Genomic DNA, 13,737 nt, shown 5'->3' on the forward strand with positions numbered 1-13,737 from the left:
CAGACAAGTCAAAATCTGTTCTTCTGCTACATGAAAGCTCTGTAGCTATGGAAGGGATCTTAATCAATCAGATAGGTAAATGCTAGAACAAGATTCTTGCTTCTTGTATAAATTATTATGAGTGCCCAAATTATCCCAAGATTAAGGTCATGAGTTTCCTCTGAAATCTTAGTTCAAGTCTAGGGAAATTAACTTTTAACTTAAATTATGTATTAGTATTCCAGTAGTGCTCAATGCTCCCAATCAAGATTGTGGTCTCTTTGTACTATGGGTGGTGCAAACACATGGGAAGACATAGTCCGTCCCTCAAAAAGTTTATAATCTAATTTCTGATAATATCAAGCAAGCATGTGAAACAAAACAGGAACAAAGGGGAAGGGAAATTCTCCTTCAGTAATAATGAATAAACACTTGGATATTTGAGGCTAAATCACTGAACTTGTGTGTGTGTGTGTGTGTGTGTGCGCAAACAAAATAACGGCAATCCCTTCTGTCTCTGCCTAGCCAGTATTGTTTGGAGCTTTCTTGTAGGCCTCATGGCAGATATATGTAACACAGTGTGGTCCAGTTTGCTATCATGTTCTTTGTTAGGCAGCACATGATATGCAGCACTCTATCCAGTCACATCTGCTCAGTCTTTCAGGACAGGTATTCTGGACTCAAAGTGTAGATTGAACAGGGTTGCAGCTTTGATGTACATCCCCTAGCAGGAATTTGGAATCTTAAGAAGTTTCTCGTGGGGCAAGTTGTATGAATCCTATATTTCAGATGCTTCATTCTGTACAGGTTCTCAGACCATACAAAGATAAGCACTGTAGAAAAGCCTATAAATAAATACAGAGGCTTCTCATGCTTTGTTCTCAGATGGGTAAACTCAGTCTTCCACTAAAGTTTTATTTTTGTTTCCAGGGCATGTTGTGGTTTATAATTTAGTAGCCTCACAAAATAAATAACGTTCTTGGAAACTCTCTGAGAAAAGCCTTTATGAAGCTAAAAAATATACACTGAGAGTTACTGTAACATTCCCCAGGGTACAATCTGAACTGATAGATAGCTGTGTTCCCTCAATTCTCCAACCTGGGGTGCCTTTTACACTGCTTCGCTATGAGAGCAACCACTCCTGGTCTGCTCTCTCACCGCCTTCAACATGTAAATCACTCCCAGCTATATTGTATGAGTGCTATAGCCAGCCACTCATCAATTACACTTCAAGGCAACACCAGCAAACTCCCAGTTCCAGACTTTCTCCCAGAAATATGTGTCTTGTACTGCCCAGCACGGGACAGTACAAACTCATGTAAAGTCCATCATTTCATTAATAGAAATTATATGCACAAATCTTACTATCCCAAATGAAGTTTCCCAAACACTTCAATTCAAACACACACTGGTTTAGATAAAACAAATAAGTTTATTAACTACAGAAACATAGATTTCAAGCGATTACAAGTAATTGGGCATAAGAGTCAGAATTGGTTACAAGAAAATAAAAGGTAAAACACAATGAATATCTAACTTAAAAGCTAAATGAATTCAAAGCAAAGGTTTCTCTCACCACATGCTTCACCAGTCTTATTTCTACCAGGACCACCCCCCCAGTTCAGTGTTAATTTCCTTGTCCTTCAGGTGGTGTTGATGCCTGAGAAGAAAGGGAGGAGTATTTTGGATCCTCTGTTCCCTTTTCTTATAGTCCTCTTTTTCTTTGAAAATCATCTCCAGCTGAGGTTCAGGAAACAGATGGTTTGTGGGAATGGGAACCTCCAGCTGTTTCTTTTCCAAAATGTAGATTTCTTGCTCACGCACTTTTTCCTGCCAAAGAATGGCCACTTAAACAGGTGATACTACATTTGATTTTGTTGACACTTGGCTGAGGTGTCAGTTTGCCTTTTGTCTTTGAGGAACTGCTTTGTGTCTGCTTTTCTAAACTTGGAACGTGTCTCAGTAATATTATACAGTAGAATCTTATAACTTTACATACAGTGTTGTCACATATTTTACCAGGACAATAATGATCAGCAAATTATGAGTTTCCAAATGATACCTCACAAGGCATACTTTGTACAAAATCCATTTTGTATTGTAAAAAGGGTGAACATAGGGATACAGACCGTCACAGTTACTCTGGAGCTTCATTAGTGTGTGTCTTGCTTTCCAGTTCTGGAGTACCCTCAGTTTGTCGCCTTTGCCTTTCAAGCACAATATATTTCAAAGCTTCACAGGTTAGCTTCCTAAAAGGATAAATATGTGGGATAAATACAGAGTAGCCTTCTTTTCCATTTACAGTTGCAGTACAGTCTAATATTCTTGTGGTAGCCAGATATACTTTTATCAAAATTATGAATTAAAAATTAAAGATCACTCTTGTCATTGTTTCTGTATGTTCATGACTGAGACTAGTGCTGGTGTCTCCCAGTAAGTGCTGACTATTAGATCAAAATTTTTTCCTGCTGGGAAAAAGACTGACCACTCACAATAGAAATGACTGGTCATATTTCATGTGTTTCAGAGACTTTCAAACTTGCTGTCAGTGCTACATTTTTAAAAAGGTTCACTTAACAGTGGTTTAACCATTGTTAAATTAACCACTCTTCATGTCCTCCTCTCCAGTGAAACAACCCCCTCCCCAAGCCTAACCCTTTCCTTTCAGTCTTGAAAATCTGATCTCCCAGTCATTCCAATCCTAACCTGCATTTCCTGTGTCCTCTCCTACATCGTTACTGTCAAAATGCAACTTCTGTTTGATTGTTGTTCTTATGTAATTGTAATTACCACAAGGCAAGTTTTAACACTTGTTTTTGTGACTTGCTATGTAATTAGATGTAGGTGATTTTAAATGTGTTCTGTGTTGCACAGAAGGCAGTGCAAAGTAAAAATTGGGGCCTTACAGAGCCTGCAAAATGTCATACAGTAAAAGTAGTTTTAAAAAATAAACATGTACGTAAAAACAAGTGTCAGTTTGTATGGATGAGAATACAATTGCTGAATAATTGCAAACTCCATGAGACTGAATTAACTCCTTAACTCTGTAGGATGACTACAATCATATCCATGGAGGCAAATGGACAGTGAGTAACTTGCGCTTGTATCTAGAGAGTACTCGTGGAAAGGAGGTCACTAACAAACTGTTCGATGAAATTCATTGGATAATTGTGCAGTCGCTGAAGGCTGTTGCAGTGAGTAGTGTTAATAGAATGCTGCCTGTGTTGCCCTCATGGCTGCAGACTTTCAATAATCATGAAAACAAATTTACAGTAAAGAAAAAAACTAAATCAATTCATTTCCTGCTGCTGGATTGTTGTTTTGAATGCTGATGCTCTCATGCTGCTGTCTTCCTTTTTTGTTCTTTTTAAAAACTGTGTCACTTCTTAGTGTCCCTGTAAAGCTGAGAGTGCTTGGAGAAACCTGATTGGGTGGGCAAGCTGTTTGTGTGTATCTTAAATGAGTAAATTAATATCTGGGGTGCTGAAACCATCACAAATTCTTACTCTCATTTAAAGTCACTTTATACTGCCCTTGTGAATTACCCTAAGCTCTGCCCAGAGCCATGATGTGTTTCAGTAGTAACAAATTTGTCGTAGGAGGAAATAACCTGGGAAGACAATTTGTCAAACAAAATGCCAGGGTGTTAAGGTTCTTTCTTCCATTTTGTTTAGAGAATTTGTATAACTTATTTGCAGCTCTCTGGTCTGTGAGTAATATAGTTATCCCAAACTCATGCCAAAAAACTGTGGCACCATCATGTTTCACCTTTCCTCCTGAATAGCTTGACAGAGCTTTATAGTATATGGGTAACTTGCAGGCATTTACAGAAGGCAGTTTCCCAAAGTGCCAAATTAGATGATAGAACAGGGGTTGCCAACCTGTGGCTCCGGAGCTGCGATGCGGCTCTTTAGAGGTTAATATGCAACTCTTTGCATAGGTGCTGTCTCCGGGGCTGGAGCTACAGACATTAACTTTCCAATGTGCCAGGGGGTGCTCATTCCTCAACCCCCTGCTCTGCCCCAGGCCCTGCCCCCACTCCGCCCCTTCCCCCGAGCCTGCCATGTGCTCACTGCTTCTCTCCCCACCCCCCAGCCTCCTGCACATGCGAAACAGCTGATTGCAGCAGGTGGGAGGGAGGTGCTGGGGGCTGGAGCAGGGGGAAGCTGATGGGGTGCTGCTGATGTATTACTGTGGCTCTTTGGCAATATACATTGGTAAATTCTGGCTCCTTCTCAGGCTCAGGTTGACCACCCCTGTGCTAGAAGAAAAGGCAGCTCATCCCAATATTAACAGAATTGTAAAAGAGAAGAGAAACAATGTGAAGAGCAGAAGGAAAACAAATAATGTACAGAGGAGGAAGTGTTCTGATAGCTTCATTGCTCCTTTCTATTTCCTAAACTTAACAGGAGAAATGCTTTTCCTTCCTTCCCCTATGCCCTGCAAGACTGAAAACCTTTCAATATTAATTTCTGGAAACCATCTCTACTGACCTGTTACAAAGGGTTCTTTAAATCAGTGGTTCTTAACTTTTCCAGACTATTGTACCCCTTTTAAGGAATCTGATTTGTCTTGTGTACCCCAAATTTCACCTCACTTAAAAACTACTTGCTTACAAAATCAGACATAAAAATACAAAAGCGTCGCTGCACACTATTACTGAAAAATTGCTGACTTTCTCATTTTTACCATATAATTATCAAATAAATCAATTGGAATATAAATTTTGTACTTACATTTCAGTGTATAGAGCAGTATAAACAAGTCATTGTCTTTATGAAATTTTAGCTTGCACTGACTTTGCTAGTGCTTTTTATGTAGCCTGTTGTAAGACGAGGCAAATTATCTAGATGAGTTGATGTACCCCCAGGGGTATGCTCAAACCCAGGATTGAGAACCACTGCTTTAAATGATCCGGTGAGTGGTGCACAGGAGAAGCATTCATACTTTAAGACCTTAGCTGATGCTGGAAAATGAGTGATTTTCTTGAGAATTTCCATCCCAGCATTACTCAGTCCCTAGTCTGTTTTAGTTTTTATGACCATAGTGGACTTGAGATAAAGATAATGATATAGAGATAAAGTATTTTAAATATAAGGATCTAGTCAGTAACTGGGGTTGAACTCCCATCTTTGCTGCATCGTTACAATGCTATAATAAACATTTGGATAAGTCGTATTTAATTTGAAAGTGAAAGTGTTAATGATTAGGTAAATTTATATTTTTATATATAAAAATGAAAATATTTCTAATTTCATGTATGGCTTGAAAGCCTTTAACACTCTCTTGTCTTCATACTCACCAGATGCTGTAAGATACACAGGTGAAACTGAATGAAAGCTCTGTAGTCAAATATGTTCTGTTAATACACTGATTAGTATGATAATACTCAGACACCGCTTGAGAAGATGACATTTTTATAAAAAACAAGTCCTAAATATATTAGTAAAATGTTATTGTATAGGGAAATCAGAGCAGAAAATTTGTACTAAGAAAACTGCCATAGACAATTGGTATTATATTTGTACATGATACCTAGAAAAATAATAGTAGAGAAATATAATAATGTATAATCTTTCAAGTTACTTAGTAAATCTTTCTTCTTTAATATGCATACATTTCTTCTTAACTTGTTTCAGCCTGTAATGAACAATGATAAACACTGCTTTGAGTGCTATGGATATGATATTATCATTGATGACAAGCTTAAGCCATGGCTTATTGAGGTAAAGTTATGTACATTTTATAAACAACCCTTATCACCGTTTCCTTTCACAGTATACATCTGTTCTTTCAAACCTGAGCTTGAGTTTTCCCTTTTCCAGATGAAGGTGTTTAGGGAAGGGTGTTGGAAAGTAAAACGGGCAACAAAATGGGCTGTGAGAGTTGCAGGATATCAGAATTCAGGAGAAACCTCTGTTCTGGTCTGGTGAGCAAAAATCAAATCCAGGTCCATTCATGATGTGCTTGGACTCCAGGAGCTGTCTGAAGGCCAGCAATCTTACTACTGCACCAGTAGCTGGAAGATTGGCACTGGCTCAGTGCAGTGTAACTCCAACTCTGCTAAAACTCAGATACTATGTAAAACACAGCTTAAAATTGTAGGAAAGCTAGAAAATAGGGAATACAAATATTAGAAGAATAAGCCTGAAATAATGCAGGGTTGTATACATTTATTGTATGAATTATATAAACTACTCTGGTATGGTTAACTCCTGTCCAAACCCCATGTCTCATGTATCACTGCCCTATTCTTTTCCCCTACATCTTATCTGTATACATAATGGTTAAGCATACATTTAAAAAACTGTCAGATGACTTACCCTCTTTGCCAGCCAGATAAATGTGTGAAAATGGGGAGTTCAGAGGAGGGATACAGGTAAAAAGCAATACACCAAAATAAAGAGCCCCACAGATCCATATGTAACAACTGCTAGGAAGGGACAAAGTGAGTGAGAAACTTGCCTCTTCTTTATTTGGTGTGAACTAAAGGTATAAATCCCCAGCTGCTGCTTGATTAGCATAGCTTCCAACAAAAATCTACAGCTATTAGAATAGGGTCAGGAAAGACCCTAAGGAGAATGAATGATACTTCAAAAATAAAATCTGTAGGAAATACACTGTTTCCTTGTAATGGTTTTGTTCAAAGAAAAGGCTCTATGCTGAAATGCTAATGATTAGTTTATAGGGTAGAATTCATTATCATTGTATGTTCTGTCTGTGTGACCGTATTTTAGTTAAAAAGAAGTTGCTGAAAATGAAATGTCTTTGTTTTTAATAGGTCAATGCTTCCCCTTCTCTTACCTCCAGTACAGCCAATGATCGTATTCTCAAATATAATCTAATTAATGACACACTTAACATTGCTGTGCCTAATGGTGAAATTCCAGACTGTAAATGGAATAAATCTCCACCAAAAGAAGCTCTTGGAAATTATGAGATTTTGTAAGTTTTAACAATGTCCTACGTAAATATGAACATGTCCTCCTTGAGAGAGAAGATTAATTTAGAACTATGTAGATGTGATGAAATTCATCCAGGTGTGGAGGAAAAATATAAAGTGCTCTGTATCACTTATTTACCATGTTTAGGGCTGGAATAGCAGCTTCCAAGGGTTTGCACTCCTGCCTGGGGCCTTAGTTGTGGGTAGATGTCCCCTTCCTGGTGAGCCCCTGCACTTCACCTTTAAAAACATTGATTTATTCAGGGTATATGTTGGTGAAATGAATTTCACTCTTAAAGATATATCTAACAGATATATAGTATGTATTTTAGACTGCGTATAATGCATGGGTAACAGTTAAATGCATTATATGTACCAAGAAAATTTTTAAAACTCTCTTAATTCATAGGAATGATAACACCCAACTGTTGTGATTCATTGATGGGATGTTAACAGTGAATTTAACCTGGTATAATGAATGTGTGATGCAGGGGGAAGTTAGAAAAAGAGTATCCCTATTTTAATGTATGAGATGGGCTTACGCATTTAGGGGGATGCTGAATTTGTAATCAAATTCCCTATTCCATTTGAAACCAGTTTCAAAAGCTAAATGTTTGAGAGCCTGGTCAGGAATTAATAGTACTGTAGTACAGTATGTTAGCTGACCCACTAATTCATGCCATCTATTTTATCTAAGGCCCCAATTCTGCAAATACTTATGCATGTGAGTAAATTTAGTCACATACATAAGTGTTTGCAAGATTGGAGAATACCTTTATAATTAATGTTAGCTATGTGATAGCTATGAACACTGATGATCTGCATTTAGTATTAGTTAATAGGTTCAGATGGAATCCTGTTTGACTGAAAAATATTGTAGCTGTATCTTTTTATTTTGATTATTGACATTTATATATTTAGAGTCAAATTCTGCCTTTGGATGCCTCCAGCAACTGTTAAATCAATGGATAGTGGGATTATCTCAGACCATACTGAGTTTGTACATTTAAAGAGATACTTGTCACTGTGGCAAGCTTCACAAAATACATATCAAAAATACATTAAATTGATGGGTACTTCTGATGTTGATAGATTGTGTTCAGATTGAATCTTATATCTTGACTATCTAATCAGCCCACCCTTTTTGCTTAGTTCTATTAACTTTGTGTCACAATCCAGCTTTTCTGATGTTGCAGTTGTTTCTGTGTTTGATACACTGGATTGTGACATGACTGAATAAGCAGCAAGCTAATGTTTCTATTTATGCACAAGTCTATTAGTCGCAGGGATGAGAAAAAAATGCAGAAGTACATGCCTCAAATAGTTTCACAAGCTCTACAATTATTTGTGTCTGCTGTAATAGAAACTCTGAGGATGATGTGCCTGTTTTTCATAAATAGTTACTGAAGTATAATAGGGCTCATTTTATTATAGTGTCATAGGGTTCAATCCTGTGAACACTTACTCACATGAATAACTTATGTGAGGAGTTGCATCTTAAAACAAACTATTCATGTGGGGTGAGCGTTTATAGAATAGGATCCATACTTTAAAAAAAATACTTTGCTAAATATTAAAAAAGATGTAAGGAAAGGTCATTCTTATGATCTCTGCTGTCCAGTGATTAGGAGACTGAGAGACTGAAAAAATAATTATATTTTAGGTATGATGAAGAGTTGGCACAAAGTGATGGAGCTGATCGTGATTTGAGAAGCCGTTCTGGGCAATCCATTGGACTAAAAGGAAATCGAGCAAGAGATTCAGGAAAGCCTGTGCTCACCACGTGGAAGTAGTGACAAAATCAAATTAATATCAAATCAGTAATATCTTACTGAAACTCAGTGCTATACTCTTGGCAGAAAATTTTGAACTGAACACTCTGGCTTTGGACAGCTTTCTCTCCTTTGGACAGCTTCCTTCTCTATTGTGTATGGGAGTTAATAACTCTGAAACAGGACAAAACACATCAAAGAAATATTTGTACCAATATGAGACAGGTTTGTATGAAACAGGCTTTGTAACGTGAGGTATCTAATCAGCTATTCTAATAGTAAACTCACTAGTTTACTGCAAGAGTATTATGCTGCATGTGGCTATAGCAAATCAATTGTAATGTAAAGAATTAACATATTAATTGCATTAAATTTTTAAAAGCATAACTACTCCGACTTGAGAACCATGGATATTTTTTCAACAAATGGCTGTTTTCACTTATAACTCTCTTAAAGAACCTTCTTAAGAAATCTGATGTTAATTCAAAGTATTCATTTTTAAACGAACCACTGGTTTGGTGTGCAAGATTTTGTTTTCCAGACTGTATATTGTAAGTAATCTATCTCTACACTTGTAATTATACAGTTTTAACTCCTTTGTAATGAATTAAGTGTGTAAAAAATTTGTGGTCAGGATTGAGTATAGGTTCTGTAGGAAACCTAGAAAAAATAGAATTTTGGACCTCAGGGTGTCATTTCTCTGTGTTCCAGGATTAATCTTGAAAATAGAATCTAGAAAGGTCAGAGGTGATGAGTATTATTGTTGTATAGTTTACATTGGCATGATGACAATTAAATTCCTTGATACAAGTGCAGTCTCTTCTGGCAACATTTACAATACAAGCCTTGCTGAGCTGTGATTGTCAATGCACAGTTAATGATTTTTAGCTAATGTTGAGATATAAAAATAAATAAATCCCAAAATGCTGAGATTTTCAGATGCATTGAAGCTATAACTCCTCAGGAATTAAAATTACATGGAAGGGGAGAATCTCTCATATAGCAAGTTGCTGTGTTATCACATTTGACATTTATTTTTACTTCTAAGGTGATTTTGGACATACCTGAATAAACTTCTTCCTGCTTTTCCTCTTGAACATACTGTAATAAATGTCAACCCCGCTGCTCAGTGATGCCTGTAAATCTTTGCTTGCATCTATACAGCTCTTTATATATGTGTGCGTAGACATAGGTATGTCTGTATTTTATAGATTTTATGTTCTGTAACAAAATTCCATTGCATTTAATAAGCCATCTCCTATGACTCTGATGTCAGAAGGTACAATAGCTACAAATAGCATAAAGCGACATAAGTTAAAAAGTCAAAGATTGCCGTCTTTTAACTTGTAGAATATTATATATATAAACTAATCAATTGTATGATTGGCGGCTACCTCTGATGTCACAATTTTAGCACTCATCAAGAAGATACTCAGAGCTGCTTTAACATACAGCCCAAAGTTTGCGGGAGAAAGAAATCTCCAAAAGTACTTGAGCTATCATAATAAATCTCTGCTGAGCACCTGGATCTCCCTAAAGGATTAATAGCTATATAGAATGAATGAGGGACATTTTATATGCAATTCTAATCATTGTTAATGTTGTAGGTTCTGTTTACATATAGAAAGTCAAATGCAAACCTTGGCATGTCTTTCCACCAAATCCCTGGTCCTTTAAAGTTATGGAAATTCACCCCTTTCGTTAGGAGCACTGTAATAGGTCATCAGAAGATTGTGTCTTGAACTGAGATTAAGGAGTACTTTTTACATGATAAAGAAATTAAATCCACATAATTTCCAGCTCCCTCATGTATTGTTGTGTACCTCATTCTGGGTTTTGTTTGTACATTTGAGTCTTGGCAGGGTGAGACCTATGTCTGGAATAGATTTCTGGTATTGAATGCCATATTAGTGATGACTTGTTTAAGGGCAGATGTTTCCTCCTCCACCTCCTAGGCACTTGTTGCTAGGAAATGTGCAATGGTTTAGGCATTTGGAAATATTACACTGCTGTAAACAGGAGTATTTTACAGCATGGCTGATTTCTTAATATCTTACAGTTCCATTTTTTTTCTAATTTCAGAACATCCAAACTGTGATTCTTGGCTCTTTCTCCCCTTTCTACATCCCATCCATGCACAGTGCATCTATCTGGTAGCATTTGGCTACATTCATTCTCATAGTTCCATTACAGTAGCCTCGCTAATACTATCACTGTTATGTATTGTGTGTACTACCTCATTACCCTTTTTCTGTATGAGGACTTTATGGGGTGAAGATGGTGTATGGAGAAATCGGACTGTTTGCAGTCAAGATCAGACTCTTTGCCTTTATGTATAATGAAGTTTTATTACACTAGAGTCATTGGGACATTATTAAGCCTGCTTCTAAGATGGAGCTAATGTGGACGAGCAGGAATAGGCCTGGGATATGTTGTATTAATGGCAGTGGAATAAATGGGTCTAGAGTCAAAGATAATAGTATGATCCTGGCACTGTACACCATTAAAGAGTTAAACATCATTTGGGGTTTGGAGTACAGGAACGTTGACCATTTCATGGCAAGCGCGTTAGAAAATTAATACAAATGTTTGGAAAATTATTGGATACACGAGAAAAAAGAATAAAAACCCAAACAAAGCATATTGAAATTGAGTGGTTATGCAAAACACTTAAAACCTATTAAAGGCCCCTTTTTAGACAGAGAATAACTATTAGTTTCTTATTCTGTCAAGCAATCCTTTTTAGTGGGAAAGAAATGGTTAGTCTTAAGTTTCAAGTGGACTGCTCTGCATGGTCATACTTTTCCTGTTTTTTACAAGACAGTCTAAAGGGGAGAAGATAGGATAGCAAAGCAGTAGGGGAAATACAGTATGGCTTTCGTTGATCTCAGTCACAGATAGATGCTTTGAGCTGTCAGATAAACCACCTCAGCTATTTCTCTGAACCCTGGCTCACTTCCCTGGTCTGGGATCCCATCTCAGTGGTCTAGTCAAGTACCTCTCCTTTACTGGTCCTTCTCAGGCTGGGCAGAGTTGGATGAGCTGTCTCATCCCACCATACTGGTGCTGTGCAATGCAGTTGGTCTCAGGATCAGGTGAAAAACCGAGGCGGGGGGACATGAGTAACATAGAGGGAGATGGAAAGGAACATGAGGGAAGGGAAGACAGCAGGATCTTGCATGCATCAGACTGGGGTCCTTCATGGTCCATTAGTGATAACAGGGTGTCATCACTTGTGTGCAGGTCTGGGTGTCCTGATGACTGAGGGTCCCCAATGAAGGGCACAGTCTCTGGAGTGGGACAGAGACCTGCCTGCCTTTTCCCAGGAGTCCACTGCCATTTTAATTCTCAAAGTCCACCCAAAAGGGCATGATGGGTGGAATAGCCCATACCCTTGTTACTTTGTCATCCAATTTGTCCTAATTGGCAACACATTAATTTCTGATTCCATTCTCCCTTTGTTTGCCAGTTATGATCCTTATGCCGTCCTTGGGTGGTATCAATAGATGGCTCCTTTTTTGACTAATCCAGTCTTATTTTTCTAACTCTTGCTGACATAGAGAAACAATTTTATGTAACAGGCTAAGTTGGATTTTCATTACCGGACAATTTAGAGCAGTGGTTTTCAACCTTTTTTCATTTGGAGACTTATAAAAAATGTCAAATGGAGATGTGGACCTCTGGAAATCTTAGACATAATGGGGTCCACAGACCACAGGTTGAAAACCACTCCTTTAGAGGACCAGGCCACTGCACAACAGATAGCTAGGCCAAGTGCTACTTTTACAAGCGGAGAGACTTGCTGCAGAACACACCCGTGATGCCGCTGCTCAGTTCTGGCATCCCACTGACATTCTAAAGAATAAGTTCTTTGAGGAAGGGACAGGATATTGCTGCACATTTGTACATGGGGCCCTGACTTGGTTAAGGCAGCTCAGCATTACTGCAATATAGGTGATAGATGATGATAATCTGTATATGCAAGTGGCTCCTACCTGATGCTGTTACTGTTGGCATCTCTGGTGTTCCATAGTTACTTCCTTAACACTTTTATGTGTAAAGAATGTGCCTTGTTGCCTTGGCTTTGCCTATTCCTTATTTCCAGGACACTTTTTGTCTTTTAGAGATGATCATCTCCCTCAATATTTTTAAATCTATCTGTAACATACTAACTTTATCCCAATGTACATCTCTCCTAGAGATTTAACTTCCATTAATTCACATTCAGCATTAACCAAGCTGGGACATAGTTGTTTCTAAGACTTCCATCATCCTGTGACAATTAAGTGCAACTAGAAGGCACTTGCTGTCATTTCTTGGGCTCCTGCCTTTGAAATTCACATCCCTGTGACAAACAGTGGAGTGCAAATCATTTCTATTTGGTTTATCTCTTGTCTGTTTTTTTAAAAAATTGTTTTATACCTGATACAGTGATGACAAATCAACAGTGGTTCATTCCTGCTATTCACATTGAGTGTTTTTATGTAATTGTTTTGTTTTAAAAAGGGGAGAGGTGGAAGGTGTTCGGGGTTCACCTGTTACAGACCTAGGCGTTCTTTAAATCAAAAAAATAAATAAATGTCTCCCAATCATGTTGTCTTCCTCTGCTGACTTTGGGTGAAGTTGCAGCCCTGTTGAAGTCATAGGAGTTTTGCCATTTAATTCACAAGAGCCAGGATTTTGCCTATGGTGTATACTAAGTTTATATTTATGTGTTTGGGTCACACATAATATTCTCTCACACAGAGCACAGCAAAGTTATAGAACATCTGTATATTGTTTATATTCTGGACGTTTTAGTAGTGTAGCTGTCATTTTGGGCCTGAGGCTGGTTCTCATCTGTGTTCACTTTTCTGTTCGGAAAGCATATTCTTAATTTGTTTTTTAACGCTGTGGTGAAGTATCTTTGAAAAATTGTATTTTACAAGCCATAACCTTCTCAAAATGTTTCTGAATGTAATGTGATCACAGGTTTTTGTATATAATTTATAGTGATGATAGGAAATTCTGACTTTAACCACTCCATCTCTGGTGTTCCCTAGT

At 37.7% G+C, this 13,737-nt stretch overlaps 1 protein-coding gene across 6 annotated transcripts in view; it reads left to right on the forward strand.

The window, feature by feature from the left end:
- Positions 1 to 13,283, forward strand: part of TTLL1 (TTL family tubulin polyglutamylase complex subunit L1) — a 37,721-nt gene extending 24,438 nt beyond the window's left edge. For 4 of the 6 annotated variants that reach the window (XM_084617223.1, XM_084617225.1, XM_084617224.1 and 1 more), the window contains 4 exons: positions 3,030 to 3,173; positions 5,619 to 5,705; positions 6,761 to 6,924; positions 8,586 to 13,283. In XM_084617223.1, the coding sequence (XP_084473349.1) occupies positions 3,030 to 3,173; positions 5,619 to 5,705; positions 6,761 to 6,924; positions 8,586 to 8,715 (525 nt within the window). In that variant the 3' untranslated portion in view covers positions 8,716 to 13,283. The remainder of the gene's footprint in view (positions 1 to 3,029; positions 3,174 to 5,618; positions 5,706 to 6,760; positions 6,925 to 8,585) is intronic. The other 2 variants (XM_084617221.1, XM_084617222.1) reach the window with 2 other exon arrangements.
- The last annotated feature ends 454 nt before the right edge of the window (positions 13,284 to 13,737 follow it).

The sequence above is a fragment of the Lepidochelys olivacea genome (genome assembly GCF_965140295.1).
Source record: "Lepidochelys olivacea isolate rLepOli2 genome assembly, chromosome: 1".
Taxonomy (NCBI): domain Eukaryota; kingdom Metazoa; phylum Chordata; order Testudines; family Cheloniidae; genus Lepidochelys; species Lepidochelys olivacea.